The 19,309-nt window shown below is 45.3% G+C and overlaps 1 protein-coding gene across 2 annotated transcripts; it reads left to right on the forward strand.

Annotated features, from left to right (window-relative positions):
• Window positions 1–1,997: 1,997 nt before the first annotated feature.
• Tmem237 (transmembrane protein 237) lies at window positions 1,998–18,423 on the forward strand. Of its 2 annotated transcripts, XM_075956079.1 has the most exons (13): window positions 1,998–2,094; window positions 3,248–3,279; window positions 4,050–4,060; window positions 5,424–5,480; window positions 6,964–7,101; window positions 9,630–9,747; window positions 10,407–10,564; window positions 13,048–13,171; window positions 13,439–13,630; window positions 14,402–14,475; window positions 15,284–15,374; window positions 16,230–16,351; window positions 17,834–18,039. In XM_075956079.1, exons 1-13 carry the CDS (start codon window positions 2,062–2,064, stop codon window positions 17,893–17,895), a joined length of 1,212 nt encoding a protein of 403 aa, XP_075812194.1. In that variant the 5' UTR covers window positions 1,998–2,061; the 3' UTR covers window positions 17,896–18,039. The 2 variants fall into 2 exon arrangements, with proteins under 2 accessions (XP_075812194.1, XP_075812193.1); XM_075956078.1 differs by lacking the exon at window positions 4,050–4,060 and having other exon boundaries at window positions 2,003–2,220; window positions 17,834–18,423.
• Window positions 18,424–19,309: the final 886 nt, after the last annotated feature.

Here is a 19,309-nt window from a genome sequence, read left to right on the forward strand (position 1 = left end):
ATTGCTTGGCCCATTAGCTCTAGCTTCTTATTGGCTAAGTCTTACATCTTAATTTAACCCATTTCTATTAATCTGTGTATCGCTATGAGGCTGTGGTTTACCGGCTAAAGTTCCAGCTTCTGTTTCTGCGGGCTCCATGACTTCTCCCTGACTCTACCTTCTTTGTTACAGCATTCAGTTTAGTCCCCCCTCCCCGCCTTCCTCTATTCCCTGTGCAGACCCAAGACAGTTTCCTTATTAACCAACTGTATTCACAGCAAACAGAGGGGGATCCCACATCACTGCCGCTTATTATATGGCTATAAATAGCATTGTATAATTACATGGAGCTATTCATTTGGCTCAGTCAAGTTTTTCCATCGTTTCCCAGTATGAGCTGATGGTAGGAACATAAATAATGCTAAATCTCTAAATGTGACAATATTCATGTGAGAATTACAGATTTCATATGGTGTTTGTGAGATTTAGTTTTTGAAAGTTTCCTCTGAATAAATCAGACAATAGTTAATGAAACTGTATTTTACTTTTAAGATATTTTGTCTTCTGTTTTTTTTTTTTTTTTTTTTTTTTTACAAAAGTGCCTAGTTGACCAACTCAGCAAGAATGGCTCACGCACATACCTAATAAGTGGACCTATAACAATGTTATTTCTGAATCAGTGTGATGTGGGATTTCCCTCTGTATGCTGTGATTACCATTAGTTAATAAAGGAACTGCTTTGGGACTATAGCAGAGCTATAGGGGAACAGAGCTAGGTGGGGAAAACTAAAATGAATGCTGGGAGAAAGAAGGGCAGAGTCAGAGAGAAGCCATGGAGCCGCCACCAGAGGCAGAAGTGCTAAAATTTTGCTGGTACGCCACAACCTTGTGGTGATGAACAGGTTAACGGAGATGGGTTAAATTAAGATGTAATAGGAAGCTAGAGCTAATGGACCAAGCTGTGATTTAATTAATACAGTTTCGGTGTGATTATTTCAGTTCTGGGAGGCTGGGGACAAACAAGCAGCCTCTTCACATCAGTGCCCACTTTAGTAAAGGGCAATGGACTAGTTCTGGAGGCCTACATATAAGCAAACTCCAAAATGAGGACTTTTGGTCTCCCTAGATCAGTCACTTCCAGCAGCATTCCCTGAACCCATGTCTGTTCGTCTTCTTCATAGCCACACTTCCCTCCATGCTTCAAGTTTTTTAAAAAAAAAACTCTCTCTCTCTCCCCCCCCTCCCTTCCTCCCTCCCCCCCCCCCTCTCTCTCCCTTCCCTCCTCCTCTGCCCGCCTGTCTCTCTGTCTCCCCGCCCCCCTCTTCTGTTGCTCCTGTTCCGGGTCGGTCTCCCCTTTCCCCCTTTTTACATTCCCTTTCCCTTAATAAAAACCCCTCCAAGTGAACTCTGTCGCCTGGCGTCTTCCTCTTGCAAGCCACTTTTATAATGACAACCAAAGGATTCAAAAAGCTCGTCCTTTTCTTAACGTGAACACCGTGTCTAAAGCAAATGCGGGGAAAATCAAGTCGTTTTTGCATGACAGTAAGGTAGGACGGGATTTGGCTACAGGTTGTGGTTGCTAAGAACCCGTTTTTACGGCTGTTCCCATGGAAGAAACGGTCAGAACTGCATCTATGAATTACACTCTAGGTCGGCAGGGAATCTGGGCTTGGCCAGTCCACGTCTGCCCGGTACGGTACCCCAGCTTTAGTGATCTCCTCTCTGACAGCTCCCAGGCAGGCTGCAACTGGGCCCGGCGTCTCCGCGTTGCCATGACGACGCCGGCGGGGCGTCTGGATCCGGGTCTGGTCCCGCCGGGCAAACCACGCCGACCTCCGCTCCGGGGAACGTCGGCCCAATGCCGAGGCTTCCCCTTCCAGCATAGTTTAAAAGGAAAAGTGCGGCTGCGGACCAGGCAGGGCCAAAAACCGCCCGCGGAGGTGCATCCTGATGACGCGAGGTGCGGGGACGCTCCGGCGGGAGGCGCAGCCCGATGACGCTAGGCGCCTGCGCCTGGGTGGGCGGGGCGGGCGCGCGGGCGGGAGCGGCTCCCGCTGCTCCGCCGCGGGCCCTGGAGACGCGATGGGGAAGAAGCAGGTGGTTGGCGAGGCTCAGGTACTGCTGAGCGGCCGGACTGCTGTCGTCTGTGGAGCCATCCTGGTTGTGAGGGCCGTCGGGTTGCGGTTTCGGGATGGGCGAGATGGCTCGTTTCTGCGGGACATGTGAGACGTGGACCACTAGGTGGGCTGGGTCCCGCTCGGTGGCATTAGGGCCTCCTTCAGTGTCCTGGTCTTGTATCATTTTCATGAATCTGTTTGGATGACGACCACAATGGATTGCTAAGTTGGATAAAAACAAGTGCATCCAACATTTAAGCCTTGGGAATCCGTGCCCTCTGTAAGCAGCATGAGATACTTGCGATATTAAATTGACTGCTAGGCACCTGTTAGCTTTGAGTTCTGTTAAAGATTTATTTATTATTTATTTATTTATTTAAGATGTTTTGCCCACATCTGTCTGTGTGCACCACTGGTGTGCCTGGTTGTCAAAGAAGCCAGATGGAGGCTGTCCGTTTTCCTGGGATTACTGATGGCTGCTAGCTGCTTCGTGGGTGCTGGGAACCGAACTGAACTTCTGCAAGAGCAACAGGTGCTCTTAATGGCCGAGGTGTCTCTCCGGTGCTTGGTATTCTATTTTGAAAGGTTTCAGAAGGCTCTTAACTAATGCTCCCTGAACTTGCAAACGTGGTTTTTTTTTTCTTACTCAGAGCAGCGTAAATTATACCCGAACCTCAGTCTTCTCTGTTCTAAAATATGTTTTCTATTTCTCTTTAAGATAACTCTTTAAAAAGCACTAGACCTCAGTTGGCTTCCTACTTAATAAAAGCAAACCCATATCCCTTCCCTTGGTTTGCAAAGCCCTAATTAATCCAGCGTCTGCGTTGCATTGCCATCCTTGGTTACGATGCTGCAGCCTTGATGATCTTTACCTGGAGCCTTCTGAGCCCAGGGTTGCCTGAAGCCTTAACGTTCCATCCCCGTTGCCCATCATGTTGGCTCCTTTATCATGCAGGTCTCAGCTCAAATAACCTCAGACTTTCCCTAAGTAAAGTAGCACTTTTTATTCCGTATAGATAGTTATTCATCATATCTAAATGCACACACACATCACCTCCTAAGTTTCACTGATAAACAGTTTCAAAAGATTTGAAGAGAATTACTGATTCATTTATGAGGTTTTTTTTTTTGTCTTTCCCTTACTCCTATAGCATCCTCCACGAGCCCTTCCACCTGTGCCGAGGTAAAAATAATTTACAGTCATTTCATTATTGAACTTTAAAGATGTAAAAATCAGAAGCAAAATTAATTTGAAAAACTGCAGTGCTTCAGGGGAAAATAACCTTCCTGGAATTTTTAGGAAAATTTTCCCTAAAAGTTTGGAGGCAAACATTAAATTTAAATCTTGAGAAATAATTGATATAAGTAGTAGAAATCCTTAATCCAGCTGGGCGGTGGTGGCGCACGCCTTTAATCCCAGCACTCGGGTGGCAGAGGCAGGTGGATCTCTGTGAGTTCGAGGCCAGCCTGGGCTACAAGAGCTAGTTCCAGGACAGGAACCAAAAACTACGGAGAAACCCTCTCTCGAAAATTCAAAAAAAAAAAAAAAAAAGAAAGAAAGAAATCCTTAATCCAGCATGATAGAATAATGGGTCTGTTTTGAGTGTTCTCGTGTCTGTTTACAAGAATTCTCCTGATGCCCTTGTGTTTTCGGGAACAGTTCCATCAGGGCTGAAGCCGATTATAACCAGCAGTGTCCTTAATCTGCTTAGTCCCTTTAATTAGTGGATAGAAGGGAATATGTATTTGTGTTTTCAAAAGGTTTTTTTTTTTTTTAGCAGTGCTGTTAAACAGAATGTGTCTTACAGATAATAAACTAGTTTATAAACTGACAGTATGTGAAAGCTAGTCATATTTTTAAGGTTGTGATGACGTAAGTCAGTTTTCAGTCCGATAATAATTAAGTTTCTTTCTTTTGTCCTGCTGATTCCGTTTGGCTGGGGCCACATGAAGTGCGATTCAAGGTGAGTTCGTTTACTATTGGTGTGAAAACTCCTAAGCCTTGGTGTTCTAAGACAAGCGTGGAGATGAGTGTGGTGGCCCATGCCAGTCCTAGTTCTAGGAAGGCCAAGGCAGGGAGGCTCTGCGTTGCAGGCCTGCGAGCTGCAGAGTGAGAACCTGTCTCAGTGGGGTTGAATCTGGGGACGGTGGCGTACACAGATAGGCCAGCCACTTACAGGCTGAGTGAGGAGAGCTGCTTGAGCTTAGGCGTTGAAGGCCAGTTTGGGTAACAGCCAAACCGTGCCTAATAATAATAATAATAATATTTTGACTCCTTGGTTTGCTCTATTTAGAATTGAATCGGAATCTGTAGTTTATAAAACAACAGTAACCATTTGTTGTTACAAACTTCCGTGACTGCTCTTTTAAAATTACGTAAGGCATATAGTTTAGATTGTTCTCTGCAGCCCCCAGAGTGTACCCCTTCACTTGCTGAGAGCTATATCAGACTGTACTTTTCCTTTTTCCTTTAGTCAGGGTAGGCAAGGTTATGCTACACTGATAACTCCAAGATTTTTATTCTCCTAGTATCTTCTCAAGGTTGTTAGAAATAATACCAAGTGGCGGCAGCAGCACGGCTTAGTGGGGCCTGCCCAGCCCGAGAACCTGTGTTGGGCGGCCAGAACCCACATGGCGGAAGGAAAGAAGTGACCGCTACATATAAGCTGTGGTGTGCGTGTCTACACACACACACACGCATGCACATGTGTATACATAGAATAAACGTTCTCTTTTAAAAATAAAAAGCCCTACTAAGTTAATTGCAAAGCTATCGTGCAAAGTTCAGAGCGGTTGTCTTGGTAACGATGTGCTGAGATCTAGGCCGCTTTTGTCACGTGGTCCTGTGGTCCTACTGTGAAGCTCTCTTCCCTGATGTGGAGCCGCCTTTTCGGTGTTTGGGCTTCCAGGTGACACTCATCACTCCCGTCCTAGTACTGAACAGGTGTCACCCTGCTAACCCTCTGAGGTCAACAAGGTCAGGCCCCTCAGTGCTGCAGACAGACACAAATCACTTCTGTTCAGCCTCCTGGCCAGAACCAGTCTCGTCTGTACCTCAGCACCATGGGCTGGAGAGTGTATGGGACCAGATGGATGTCTCTTGAGCCCACTTTCTAATTCAGAGTTGAAGACAGCACTGGGGGACAGTGTACTATTGGTCCCATGCTGTGCGTGGTGGCAAGTGGCCCTGTCAATTTCTTAACACCCCCCCCCCCAAGTGTAAATGCTGGCTGGTCCCAGAGAAGCCAGGGGAACGTCTTCCTTATCAGAAGTTCCGTTCCAGCTGATGTTCTGCCATTCTCGCTGCTGTTCTTTCTGTCTCCATAGAAGATGTACCGCCTAGCCATCCTAAGAAGAAGAAACCCAGAGCGAAAAGCACGTTAGGTAAGATGTCCTGTGTTGTGGGAGAGCGCACGTTTCCCCAGGAACTGAGCACGATCAGCATCACAGATTACAGAGCCCAGGTTCTCGGGTACCAGACTGATGTGTTGAGGACAGGCAGGCAAGCTTGGGCAGCCTGGAGAGTGAGTAGGCGTCTTCGTAGGATAAACTATTGTGCCGCCCCTGTCTGATGTTTACAGTATTGCTGTGCCCGTCAGGTCTTTTGTCCCTAGGTAACATAAGTATGTTTAAGCTCTGTTTGGTTCCAGACCTTTGAACACAATAATGGGTTTGGAGACCTGAGATTCTTAACTTTCCTATTCTGTGTTAGAGCAAGACCCTGAAGGCAGGTCAAATCATCCATGTTTTCAGGCTTTAATAACAGCAGGGTCATGACCCCTTCCTCCTCAGTCACTTAACTGGTGACCCTGGATGGTCTGTGAGTAACCGGGACTCGACACAGTTAGAATCCATTACCTTTGGTTGTCAGTTCTCGCTACTCAGTATTTTCCCAGTGGGCTTAGAACCTCAACGTCACCGTTAGTTGACCCCCTAAACGTCACCCTTTTCTTAAACCTGTGTGTGTGTGTGTGTGTGTGTGTGTGTAGTCTATTTCTAAAGCCAGCAGTGGAAGGATGTGTACTGTTGATGCTTGGGTTCTGCTAGCGTGTCTTCAGGGAAGCTTCTCTTACTGCTGCCATCATAAATCGGGCGTGCCACCGTCTCTAAATCCCTAGCAGAAAGGGGCAATGCCAGTCTTTAATATTCATGACTCCAGGAATGGAAAAGTGGCTCATCTTCCACTTGTGTTCCTCAGCCACTTTCCCCAGTTCTAGGAGAGCCCAGGCCCCCACGTGCTGTGCAAATGATCTCCCACTCCCCTGCATCTCGGGCCACACCTGGCCTTCCTCTAAAGGCCAGCGAGGCTAAGAGCTCTCACCCTGTTCTCGGTATATTTTTATTTTTATTTTCTAGGGAATGGCAGTAGGCGAGAGAAGGTGGTTAAGGGTGATTCAAATTTCCCAAATTATATTGAAATTCTGCTAAAAGGTTTCATTAGGGGAAAAGTTGCAACTGCTACCTCCAGTTAATAATTCCCGTTGACTTCACCACGCGCTGACCTTCTAGTGAAGGCAGGAGCGGTAGAAGCTGTAGAGTTCTTAGGGTGGGGGGCAGGAGCATTGTCTGTTCTGTTAGTTTTCAATTGTTTGCACCTTTTAAAAGCTTTGAGTGATGTGAGGCAGTTCCTCCTCCTCCTCTTCATTCTGCGGGGCTTCCTTTTGGCCCTCTCGTCCTCAGTTTTCCTAATCTCACATTTATTTCTTTCCCATCACAAAGCCCAAAGTTAGAGAGGGGGTCATGAAGTCATCAGGGCACAGGTCAGAAAAGAGAGGGTGCTGATACACAGAAAACACTGCAGGTGTCCTTGCCCATCTTCTTTCTAACTCAGTGGTCTCTGCTCAAGATGACCGGTTTTCTCCTGTAGGTCCTGCTTCTTCGGAAGGTCTTGCTGAGCCTGTTGCTCATAGGCGATCTGAGAGCAGTGAACCACCAGCTGCGGAGCTCAAGGGACACCCAGAGGCTCCTGTTCCAAGGAGACAGAAGAAGATCAGGCCGCCTCCTGGTACGTGAGGAAACCCAGGTTAGACTGTGGCAGAGTTGTGATTTAGAGCTTTGTTCCCGTATTCGGGTTCCCGTAGGGTGGGTTCTCGCTCCCTTAGTTAAAATAACCGCCACTTCAGCTCTAGTGACTTCAGGATTCTTTTCAGGCCTCTTTGGTCCTGGAGTATATGAGAGAAGAAGTAAAAAATTCAGACATAAAAGAGAAAGCTCAGATTTCAGTGCATGCAAGAACTTAGTAAGTGAAGCGGACATTTCAGATTAGTAGGACAAATTCTGTACTAACAGTAATCTAAATAAGAAACAGCATAGGGCTGTTGGGATCGCCATCTGCAGATCATTACACATAGTCTTATTAATTATGAAAGCTTGGCCTTAGCTTAGGCTTGTCTCCAGCTCTTGTAACTTAAATTAACCATAATTTTATTGATCTACATCCTACCACGTGATGTGTGTCCAACTCATTCTACCTCCCGATGGCACCTCCCCTTCCGCTCTCCTGCCTAGCTGTTGGCCAGTCAGCCTGTTACTTCACCAGTCACAGCAGCACCTCTTCACACCGTGCACAGGCATTCCTAACACAACAGCCACCATTTATGGAGTATCTGTAACTCAGGCAGTGCTCTCTGTGTAAACAAAAATACGCTGTGTGCGCGCACACACGTGTGCATGTGTGTATGCATGCATATCAAGACGGCAATGCTATTTGCTTTTTAAATTAGAAAATCTAGTGTTGAGCTGAGCATCATACATACCTGTAATCCCAGCACTCACAAGGCTGAGTGAGGCAGGAGGATTTCAAGGCATAGGCCAGCTACATAATGAGTTCCAGGCTAACCTAAGCTACAAAGCAAGATCTTGTCTCAAAAAAAGACCACAATATGAAAATAAAATAAATCTAGTGTTAATGGGACAGGTATAGTAGTAGAAGCATAAATTGCCTCAGTCTGTTTAGATGTCTAAGTAGAATCAGCTGTAATAATTGATATAATGAAAGGATATTAGCTTTACATTTCTCCAAATTGTGACAGAAAATGGTTTAGGTATAAAACTTGGATTCATCAAGATAGGATACATAAGAGAATGTTTTCTCTGAATATGCCAAGTACAAATGGACTGGACAGTGTGAACGTAATTCTTACCTGGTAGCTTTTACGATGTTAAACCCTTTCCATTTTGTTTAGACAAAAGGGGGAAAAGTTGCGGGGTAATCTTTTGTACACGGTGAAGATGTGTCTTTGTCAAAGTGCCTTCTGATTGGTTTAATAAAGAGCCGAATGGCCAATAGGTAGGAGGAGAGGTTAGGAGGGACTTGTGGGGAGAGTGAGGAAGAAGAGAGGCAGAGATGAGCATGAGACTCTGATGAAGAAAGCATTTAGTACCAAGGCAGTAACCACATGGCAGAACGTAGATTAACACAAACAGATTAATTTAAGCTCTAAGAACCAGTTGGGAACAAGTCTAAGCTGAAGGCCAAGCTTTCATAATTAATAATCAGTCTCCACGTCGTTATTTTTGTGCTGGTGGCCCAGAGGAAGCTCCGACTCCTTCCCTGGGATTGTTGATGCTCTTCAGCATCTGTTGACGGTGGGAGCATCATGCCAATCCCTGTCCTGTCTCACGTTATTTCATTACACTGTTTCCATGACTCTCTTCATGCAAGACACTAGTCATCGGATTTAGGGTTCATCCTCACCCAGCATGACCTCGTCTTAACTTGTCTAAATATGCAAATACTCTATTTACAAAAGTTACATGTGTGTTTCTGGAGCATAATTCAACCCAGAACATAGGTCTAAGCACACACATGCACAGTGAAAACGGGGAAAGTTGCCAGTGCTATCAGTGATTAGATTAAAAAAAAAAAGAATGAAACATGATTTTCCTGTTTCTCATCTAAGAATGCGTATTCCTTTATTAGAAGAGGCAGTGGACCGACTTAACGAAGTGGAGTAAATCCGAGGCTAGCCCTGCAGACACAGGTTAGCCCCTGGGGAGAACTTAATAGGAGTGCCTTCCCTGGTTGGTCCATTGCTGTGCTCCTGGAGGACCGCAGGCGCTGATTGCATAGAGAGAGTCTGGAGCAGAGAGACATGGGATTAGTTGTTTGAGACAGGGTCTCACTTTGTAACCCTGGCCAGCCTGGGGTTTACATTGTTGTCCAAGCTGGTCTCAGATTCACAGAGACTGGCCTGTGTGTGCCCTCTGAGTGCTGAAATTAAAAGCATGACCACCACACCTGGCTAAGTTTTTCATTCAAAATATTTTACACCTCTATACTATAATTTCAAGATTTAATATCCACAAATATGGGAGAAACATTGAGAAATCTAATCCTAGCTGCATATGTTGGGCCGTGCCTTTAGCAGACCGTTCAAGATGAATCTGGCCTACGTAATGAGACTCCGTCTCAAACACTAGCACTGGCATTGGTAGAAAAGAATTGGTGCCACTGACAGTCTTACGAGGGTCAGGAGGCCGTGTGTTGTTTCTGTCTTTACGTTGTGGTCATGTGACGCATCCCATTTTCAGAGTTGGAGACGTCCTTCAGTGAGAAGCCGTCCAGTCCATCTTTACTGCGGAATGAAAATGGCATCCAGGTGGAGCCGCCTGCGGAGGCCGTTCTTCCCAAACCGCGGAGGAAGGCAAAGTAATGGTTTACTCGCCCTTGTGGCTCTCTCGAGGAGGTGGTGCTGGAGAACACCGTATTTGTGTGTGTCCGGATAAGTCGTGTCACAGAGATACGAGTTAGGAATAGAACACTAGCCAGAGAGCAGTGTATGGGCATAGCCTAAGGAGTCGTCTCTTAGAAAAAGCTTAAAAACAAAGAAAGTATTTCCATGTATGTTGCAAAAAGCGAGATAAAGATTAGTCATTGAAGATGAGCTGCTGTGATTTGTTCTTCATGTTAATAGAGTTTGAACTATTTGCAATAAGCATAACTATTGTGTTTTAATAAAGGAAGTTAAGTCTCATATAGAATATAAGAGTATACTTTATAATAATACCCTAGAAGTTATAAAACATTGACGTTTGTACTTAAAAACGACTCTGCGAACAATTTTCGGTATCATTAAGAATTTTATAACTTTAGGCCAGGAGAAGTGGAGTCCAGCCAGTGACCATTTTCTCGGTGAGAAAACCGAGCTCTGCAGAAATACGGGCAGTTTGCGTCACAGATGTGTTTGGGTAAACAGCATATTTTCATGCTCACGAGTTAGGACTCTTTTCATTATTTCCATGGTAATTTTTAATGTGGGCCTTTCTTCAGGGATGATCTATTTTTTCAAAGACTTCCCCTGATTTCAGGAAAACCCAGCCAGCAGAACTACAGTATGCTAATGAGCTAGGCGTGGAAGAGGAAGACATAATTACGGATGAGCAACGCACGCTAGAGCAGCACTCTCGGTTCACGGCACCCACTGGCGTCAGCCAGCCTGTCGGCAAAGTATTTGTGGAAAAAAGCCGTAAGTAATTTCTCATTTTAGAAATCAGTTGCTTTAAATATCGTAGAAGGATATCTTTAACCTGGTAAGTATAGTTCCGATGACCTGAATGAAGGAAATATTTAAAAATATGAACAAAAATTGACACACAAAACTGTTATTAAACTGTTTTCCCAGGCTGGAGAGATGGCTCAGAGGCTGAGAGTACTGCCTCCTCTTCCAAAGGTCCTGAGTTCAAGTCCCAGCAACCACACGGTGGCACACAACCATCTATAATGAGATCTGGTGCCCTCTTCTGGCCTGCAGGCATGCATGTGGGCAGAACACAGTATCCATAATAAATAAATAAATAAATAAATAAATATTTTAAATAAATAATAAACAAACAAGATCTCTCTTTGGGCTGGTGCTCACCAGACTAGACTAGTTAGCCCTCAGGCCCTAGAGATTGTCTTGTCTCTGCTTCTGGATGCTGGGGTTCCAAGCATGGCCAACATGTCTTGCAATTTTAGGTAGGCTCTCGGGGTCAAAGGCAGATCCTTGTCTTTGCAAGGCAAGAATTTTACCAACTGGGCCATTCCCTCCCCTCTCTTTTCTAGCAGTATTACCCAGAAATTTTATTCTTATTTCGTTTAGTCTAAAAACTTCCCTATTTGAGTAACTGATCAAAAGGCATGAGGGGTTCTGTTGGCTATTCAGTAATTTTTTTTTTGAGAAAATGAATTATTCTTTCATTCTTCAAAACATCTGAGCAATGGGTTTTGTGAGGATAATTGAGGTGGAATCTTGCCTGCTTCCTGAGATCAGTTCTGGATTGTTGCATCTAGAAGAACCCTCCTAAGCAGTGCAAGTGTGAAGTCCCACTCCTGAGTCTCAGGAGAACCTTATGGAATACCCCACATCTTTCCTGTGGATACAGAAGCTGTGCACACTCTCTGACATCTTTCCTGTGGATACAGAAGACTGTGCACACTCTCTGACATCTTTCCTGTGGATACAGAAGCTGTGCACACCCCAGCATCTTTCCTGTGGATACAGAAGACTGTGCACACTCTCTGACATCTTTCCTGTGGATACAGAAGCTGTGCACACTCTCTGACATCTTTCCTGTGGATACAGAAGACTGTGCACACTCTATCATCTTTCCTGTGGATACAGAAGACTGTGCACACTCTCCATCATCTTTCCTGTGGATACAGAAGACTGTGCACACGCTCCATCATCTTTCCTGTGGATACAGAAGACTGTGCACACGCTCCATCATCTTTCCTGTGGATACAGAAGACTGTGCACACTCTCTGACATCTTTCCTGTGGATACAGAAGACTGTGCACTCTCCAGCATTTTTCCTGTGGATACAGAAGACGGTGCACTCTTCAGCATCTTTTCCCAAGAATTTTAAAGATTTTTTCAAATAACCACTTGCCTTGCTAGTGTAAACATTTTAATTTTAAAAAAATTACTTATTTTTGGAAATTTTTTTCTTTTATGTGTGAGTGTTTTGCCTGTGTACCACATGAGTGTCTTGTGTCTATAAAGGTCAGAAGAGGACATCGAATCCTTGGAACTGGAGCTGTAGGTGGTTACCAGCCATCATGTGGGTGCTGGGAACTGAACCCAGGTCCTCTGTAAGAGCAGCAAGAACTCTTAACCACTGAGCCATCTCTCTAGTCCCCAACGTTTTAATTTTAATATTCCTAAAGTCTCTAAATTACTTCTATAGACTGTCATGCTAAGGACTTTTAAGTTTAATTCTGAGTTGAAAGTTTATTGATGTATTTCATTAAATACTGTTGATTCCTAAAACTGTTATTTTAACATCAACTTTGGCTTGAGAACAAAACTTTTTGGCATTGCATTATTTATTTTTTTAAAGATGAGGAAATTGCATGTCTAAGCAGCCAAAGGTGAAAGAAAAAAAAAAATACTTAGAGCCAAGGAGAATTTTTAGATTTAACAACAACAACAACAATTCAATCTTAGTTTTACCCTCCTGTTAGTTTTCTTACGCTTGTGTGCTTGTTTGGTACATATGAGTGACGTGCGTGTGAGGTCCGAGGACAGCTCTGGGGATTCAGTTCTGCCCTCTGTGTTGGTCGAGGGACCAAGCTTAGGACGTCAGGCTGATGTGAGGCAGCATCCTTAACTCAATAGCCGTCTTCCGGGTTCCTTTATTTTCCTCTTATTTTATTTCAATTATTTATATGTGTTTGTGCATGACTCTGTGTGTGGGTGTGTAGATGCGTGTGCAAACCCCTGTGGAGGCCAGAGGTGCCAGCTCCCTCTGGAACTGGAGTTGCAGCTGGGGTCTGAACAGAGGTCCCCAGGAGGAACGTTCGTGACCATGGAGCCATCTCTGCAGCCCTTGGTGGTTCCTGAGACAGAGGCTCATGCAGCCCCATGACCCGGAACTCGTGAGCCCGCTGCCAGTGCCTCCCCAGTGCCTGGATGGCGGGCACGTCCCGTCACGCTGGCGATCGTGTCTTTTCTGCTCTGCCCTCCAGGGAGGTTTCACGCGGCAGACCGTTCGGAGCTGATAAAAACCACAGAAAACATAGACATGTCGATGGACGTGAAGCCGTCCTGGACCACTCGGGATGTGGCCCTCTCAGTGTACCGAGCTTTCAGGTGACGCTGTTTGTTGACATTCGTTAAGCATATGTGAATTGGATTTCATAATTTAAAACAAAAGAGAAAGATCTCAGCTGTTCCGTACTTTAAACAAAATTGACAATTTATAATGGTAAATAAATAGATTTATAGGTTTATTTTTATAGACAGTCCACTTGCTCTTTTCAATGTAGGTTGAATCTTATTTTATGTGAAGAGATTTTAAAATATTCTCTACCTTTTTATTTTAGGGATTGGTATATAATTAAACCTTTTCCCGTGCAGGATGATTGGTCTGTTTTCTCACGGCTTCCTGGCTGGCTGTGCCGTGTGGAACATTGTTGTGATCTATGTTCTGGCGGGAGACCAGCTGTCTGGCCTCTCCAACCTCCTGCAGCAGTACAAGCCCCTGGCGTACCCGTTCCAGAGCCTCCTCTACCTGCTCCTGGCTCTGAGCACTGTGTCAGCCTTTGACAGGTAAGGCTGTATGGTGGTTCCTTCCCACCTGTCTCCAGGAAGAGATGGTGAGCAGAACGTGTTACCAACTATGTCTGTTTGCAGGTGACGCCAGCTGCACGAGTACCAGGGTTAGACAGTCACCGCTTACTCTGGGGAACACAAGTCGACCCCCCTTTTTTTGGGTTAGTAATCAGCAGGGCTGGAGAGATGGCTCAGTGCCCTCCAGGGGAGCCCACAGCAGGAACTCACAGGGCAGGACGTGGAGTCGTGAACTGAAGCAGAGGTCATGGAGGAATGTTGCTTACTGGTTTACCCTCCATGGCTTGCTCAGCCTGCTTTTTTCTACAACCCAGAACTACCCACCACAGGGATGGCATCGCTCACAGGAAGCTAGGCCCTCCTACATCAATTCTTAATCAAAGACATAGCCCTATCGGCTTGCCTATAGGCCAGTCCTGTGAAGGCATCTTCTCAGTAGGTGCCCTCTTCCCAGCTGACTCTAGCTCGTGTCGGTAGACAAATCTAACCAGCACTGTAGCTTGATCTACCGCAAGAGGAGGAAGCTCATGATTTTTGAAGATGAGAATTAGTTTGCTTTTCCATGATGACTTGATACTGAATAGTCTTAGTATTAGATATTTGATGTGGCCTTGTAAGAAAGGCTAGGCAGTCTTTCCACTTGCAGACCGGCAGGTGACCATGGGCCTGGTGCCAGCCGGCTAGAGGAGGGAAAGGTAGTGAAGGAGGAAGTCATAGCGCACAGTGACAAGCATCCTCATTCCATTCCAGGACCGACTTTGCGAAAACCTCCGTAGCCATCCGGAACTTCTTGGCCCTGGAGCCCACAGCTTTAGCTTCTTTCTGTAAGTAATAGTTTGCCTTGATGACTGTCATAACTGAGGATTCTTACTGTCGTTCTGAATCAAGAAAAGTATTTTACAGACGTTTAATATTATTTCTTTGTATGAATCATTACTTATAAGTCAGGGAAATTGTAATTTAAAACATAGGAGTAACATTGATAGAACTTTTCTTTTTCTTTGAGGCAGGCTCTCTCATGTAGCTCAGGCTGGCCTTGGATTCCCTGTGTGGTTGAGGATTGCCGTGAGCCCCCTTCCTCTTTGCTCTCCCTGGAGTGCTGGGATTTGTGAGCATGTACCACCATGCCTGGCTTCCAAGTGTTTTTCAGTTATTTTCAGAAGTTGAATTTATGTGTGAGGTCCTGGGGTTCATTCCCTGTACCAAAAATAACAAAGTTCACTGTGTTGGCCTTCATAGTTATCTGGCTCCTGTTCTTTCCACTTGGCGTGGGGCAGACACAGTTGGCATGGCCTTTGCATAATAAGCACTATTTCTGTGTTTCTGGCAATCTGTGATACATTTGTTCTGGGTTACAAGAATTTTATTCGTTAGTCTGAGCAGCTGGAGCAAGTCATCTAAATTCTTAGGAGATCCTCTAGGCTCCTTCTTGCCAGCTGTAGTGATAAAGTGGTGCTCACCTGTCACACTCTGGGCCATGTCCGTGCCCAGTAAGGGGAAGCTTCCTATTGAAGTGAACTTCTTCTGTGCAGTCTGTCCCCAGGTGTGGGTTACTCTGACCGTAAAGAGCCTGTACACCCGTGTCAACAGGAAGTAAAACCGCTGTGATTCGGCCTTTGTTTTCCTTCCCAGTGTACTTTGCTGCTCTAGTGCTGTCTCTGAGTCAGCAGATGACAAGCGACAGGATCCACCTGTACACGCCGCCTGTTAATGGGAGCCTCTGGTAAGAATTCACACAGGTGTTACCAGTTGCTATGGTACTTCTCCACGTCTTCATACACAGATCACAACCAGGCCATGTTTCTATTTGTAATAAAACCACGAGAAGAAAACGCCCGTTTTGTTGGCCAGTGAATAATGACCTTTTTATAGCCTTACTTTTGTCTCTCTTGATATGTAGTATCAAGTAGCCCAAGTTAGCTTCAAATTCTTTCTTTGGCTGAGGCCAACTGCAAGCTCCTGATCATACTGCCTGTGCCTCCTAAGTGCCGTGATCACAGGCAGAGCCACCACACCCAGCTCACCTGCAGTTTTAAAGGAACTGTGTTCTTTCAGAAGTATGTTTAACTCTGTGAGCCATGGTGTAGTGGGTTGGAGGTGCCCTGTGCCTTTCCCCCTGGCGGAGCCCTCAAGACCACGGAGCAGTGGTGGACACTGGGCGGACTGAGCAAGTTGCTCTAGGAAGAGAACACGGGGGAGCCAGCATCTCCAGATGAGCGGCCAGCTGCGGGGGTGGCAGGGTGCTGGAATCCCAGTCTGCTCTGAGAGCGTGGGTGGGGTGGGCTAAGACAGAAGGAGAGGATGGTCAAGTGGGGGAGATTGCCATGGTGTTGTAGGGGAAATGGTCAGGACTCTTGAGGGGAATCCAACTTTTCATCTCTGCTAATCTACAGAGAGCTGTTTAGACTCTTCAGACGTGTTCTAAGGTCTTTTCTCTGTCTGTTTTAGGAGACTCAGACTTTATTTCACACTTGGGATCTCTCTATGAGAGGACACTTTTTAGAAGTTCATAAAATCGTTACATTTGGACGCGCGAGTAAAAAGGAAGGCGTTTCTGATGAGCCTCTCTTTTCCCCAGGGCAGCAGAAACCGAGGAACAGATTCTTGTGCCGTGGATCATCGTGAACCTGGTGGTGGCCCTTCTGGTTGGGTTATCCTGGCTCTTTTTGTCTCACAGACCAGCCATGGATCTTAGTGAAGGTATTAAAATACAAAGATAGAAGTATTCTGAAATTTCTCTCCTCATCTTAGAAGTTTTCCAATAATGCTTTAATAACAAAGTCATTTAAAATAAAATGTTTAGAAGGACAATGAAAATGACAAGGACTCAGGATGGTGGAGAAAACAGGGAAGAGGGCCTAGAGGGCTGGAGCCTGGGAACACTTAGTGAGGGGCCTCAGCCTTCTGTGCATGCAGCCCGTGTGCCTTCTCGGAGCGCTCGGGTCCTGCTCAGCCTTCTTCACTTGATGACGTCACGCTCGTTAGTATCGCCTCTGTCATGCACAAGCGAGTCGTTGGCACAGAGTCTTGTTTCGTTCTTATTTTACCCTCAGTGTGTCCAGTGCCCAGTGAAGTCACCAATCTCTAGACCCGTGACTCTTTTCAGAACACCCAAAGGGGAGCTCCCCTTAGCAGACAGCTGATCGTCAGCAAAAGCTCCAGGAACACTTGGCGCTTTGCTGGACACTGTGCTGCTTGACAGGGTCTCCCCATTGCCATCCATTCGTACGTGAGCACCGTGGTCACCTCATGTCCGCCACCTAACCAAACTGATGAGCTCCAGTGCGGGGCGAGCAGCAGGGGAAGATGCTGACATCCACTGCATCTTCTGCATGTGTGTGCACCTCAACATGCACACACTTGTGAACATGTGTTCACTACACACGTGTTCAATCACAATGACATTGCACTCAATGTACTTTGCTGTTTTTTTCTCACGAGGTATGTTTTTTGTTCATTCGAAGAATTTTTGTATCTAATGGTTTATGTCAAAGGAGTTTTATTTTTGTATTTCAAGGTTTAATTTTTCTCTATTTCTTGACATTTTAATAATATGTTTCTGTGTGAAACACTGTTCACTAGTTCAGTCATGAAAATGCGAACTCCCTGCACTCCAGTGTTGCTGAGACTGATGCCGCATCTGGCTGGCTTGTGCAGGTTCTGTCTCGGTTACAGTGTGCATGGTGCACAGCAAGAATTTTAGAGGCTGCTGTCTTTGAAGGATGGTAAACTTAAAAAGCAAAAACAAAATGAGGGGAATACCCAGCTTATTGAGTCTTTTGGAGATGAAATGGGATCACATATTCGAGGTATTTTAGTAGACACCCAACGTTAGCTCTGATTCCTCCTCCCCAGCATCTTAAATTACCTGATAGACTTAGATCATCTTCAGTGATCCTGGGCTGCCTAGGTGACTTAATTTTCTTGGTAAGATGTGTTTCATTGTCTATATTGTATTATATTTTTAAGATGTTTATAATGAATTTAAATCTTGAACTTGTAAAAATATAAAATGTGTCCACTTGCTGCCAGCTTAGCATTTAGATAAGGGAAGCCTCCCTGAAGAATTCATACATGAGGACTCTGCGTTACCACGTACAAATCGGTATTTATTAAGCTGCAAGACTTTTTTGAAGAGCTGGGAAAGTGTTTAAAGTGTGGTATGTTCATTTTCTTCTCCAGAGCTGATGTTCTTCTCTGACGTGGAAGAGTACCCTGATAGGGGAATCCAGGCGTCTTCATAGTGCCAACACTGTCTCTGCAGAAAGACCACACTTCCTCGCTCTTGTTTTTATAAGATGTGTGCGTGCGTGTGTGTGTGTGTGCCCGCGCGCAATTGAGCTTTTGTTATATGATGCTGAAAGACTTGTGAAGATTATGAAAAACATTTAAATCGTATCTGGTCTTTATACCCAGCATTAATTTCTATAGTATTGTCTGCCACCTTAGCGATACAGGAGATAATGGGCTAAAAAAGCAGGGGGAAGTGTTTGATCCTGTTCTCTCAAATTTGCTATATTCATAATCATAATAAAAAGCACCAATTTAGAAAAGCCATAACTTCAGTGGTACAAAATATACATCACGTTTCAATGTAAATGTAGAGAATAGGGTGGAAGGGGAAACACCTTCATTTTGTATTTTTTAGTCTCCTTATTGAACACTACAATATAAAATCTGTGTTTTCTGAATCTGCGTATCATGTAATAATTATAATTTGAATTGAAAGATATTTTTCTTTATGGCTAATAAAACAGATATATTTCTGTTTGAAAAGCTTTTTAAAAGTTTTATTTTTCTCTTTTAAAATCTGTGCCAGTTGTTCTCTTGTCCGGCTGCACATCAGGATCTGTAGGAGCTTTGGAGAACAGCTGTAGGGCTGGGAGTAGTATTGTGTGGCTGGAAGTGAAGGCAGGAGAATCAGGAGGCCAGGGCCTGGGCTACACTAGAGCCCTTTTCAGAAACCAAAAGCAGCAGCGATAAACTCAAACATAGCAAAAGAGAAGCCGAGCCATGACTCAGCTCAGCCCTGTGATTTTGGGCTAACCCCTGTGGAGTGTCTTCCCCTGCCCCCCCTGTCCTCCCCCCCACCCTCCCCTGCCTTTTTACAGTTGGCGGATAGCAAACCCAGAGTCTCATTCTCGTAGGCAGGTGCTCTGCCACTGGTTCGCGTCTTTAGCCCCCTGGTTTTTTTGATGAGAAAGGGTCTCGTTGTGTATCCCGGACTGACCTCAAACTCCTGATCCTGCCTCCCTAACCTCTTGAATGCTGAGGTGGCAGGGTCCTGGTTCTTCTTCTGAGCCACAAGAAACACGGGTGAAAGTTCACCATTCTCATTCTCAAACTCTCTGTCAGATATCTTCAGGTTTTTGGGAAATTCCACATGGAAAAGGCTGTTTTCACACACTTCAAATCTTTCTTCAGCTGTTGCCTGTGAGCCCCTATAACGTACGTCAATGGGGAGACCTTAAGAAGAGAAAGTGGGGGCTAGAGAGATGGCTCCGTGGTTAAGAGCACTGGCTGCTCTTCCAGAGGTCCTGAGTTAAATTCCCAGCCAGTACATGGTGGCTCTCACCTATCTGTAATGAGATCTGGTGCCCTCTTGTCTGCAGGCTTACATGCAGGCAGAACACTGTAAACATGATAAATAAATAAAAA

This window comes from Microtus pennsylvanicus, chromosome 22 (assembly GCF_037038515.1).
Source record: "Microtus pennsylvanicus isolate mMicPen1 chromosome 22, mMicPen1.hap1, whole genome shotgun sequence".
Lineage (NCBI taxonomy): Eukaryota > Metazoa > Chordata > Mammalia > Rodentia > Cricetidae > Microtus > Microtus pennsylvanicus.

Excerpts from the sequence above, each read along its gene's own strand:
- Tmem237 (XM_075956078.1), top strand. The coding sequence starts at position 2,171 with ATGGGCGAGATGGCTCGTTTCTGCGGGACATGTGAGACGTGGACCACT. Across the intron at positions 13,172-13,438 it reads TCAGTGTACCGAGCTTTCAG|GATGATTGGTCTGTTTTCTC; the intron begins GTGACGCTGTTT and ends TTTCCCGTGCAG. Across the intron at positions 16,352-17,833 it reads AGCCATGGATCTTAGTGAAG|AGCTGATGTTCTTCTCTGAC; the intron begins GTATTAAAATAC and ends TTTCTTCTCCAG.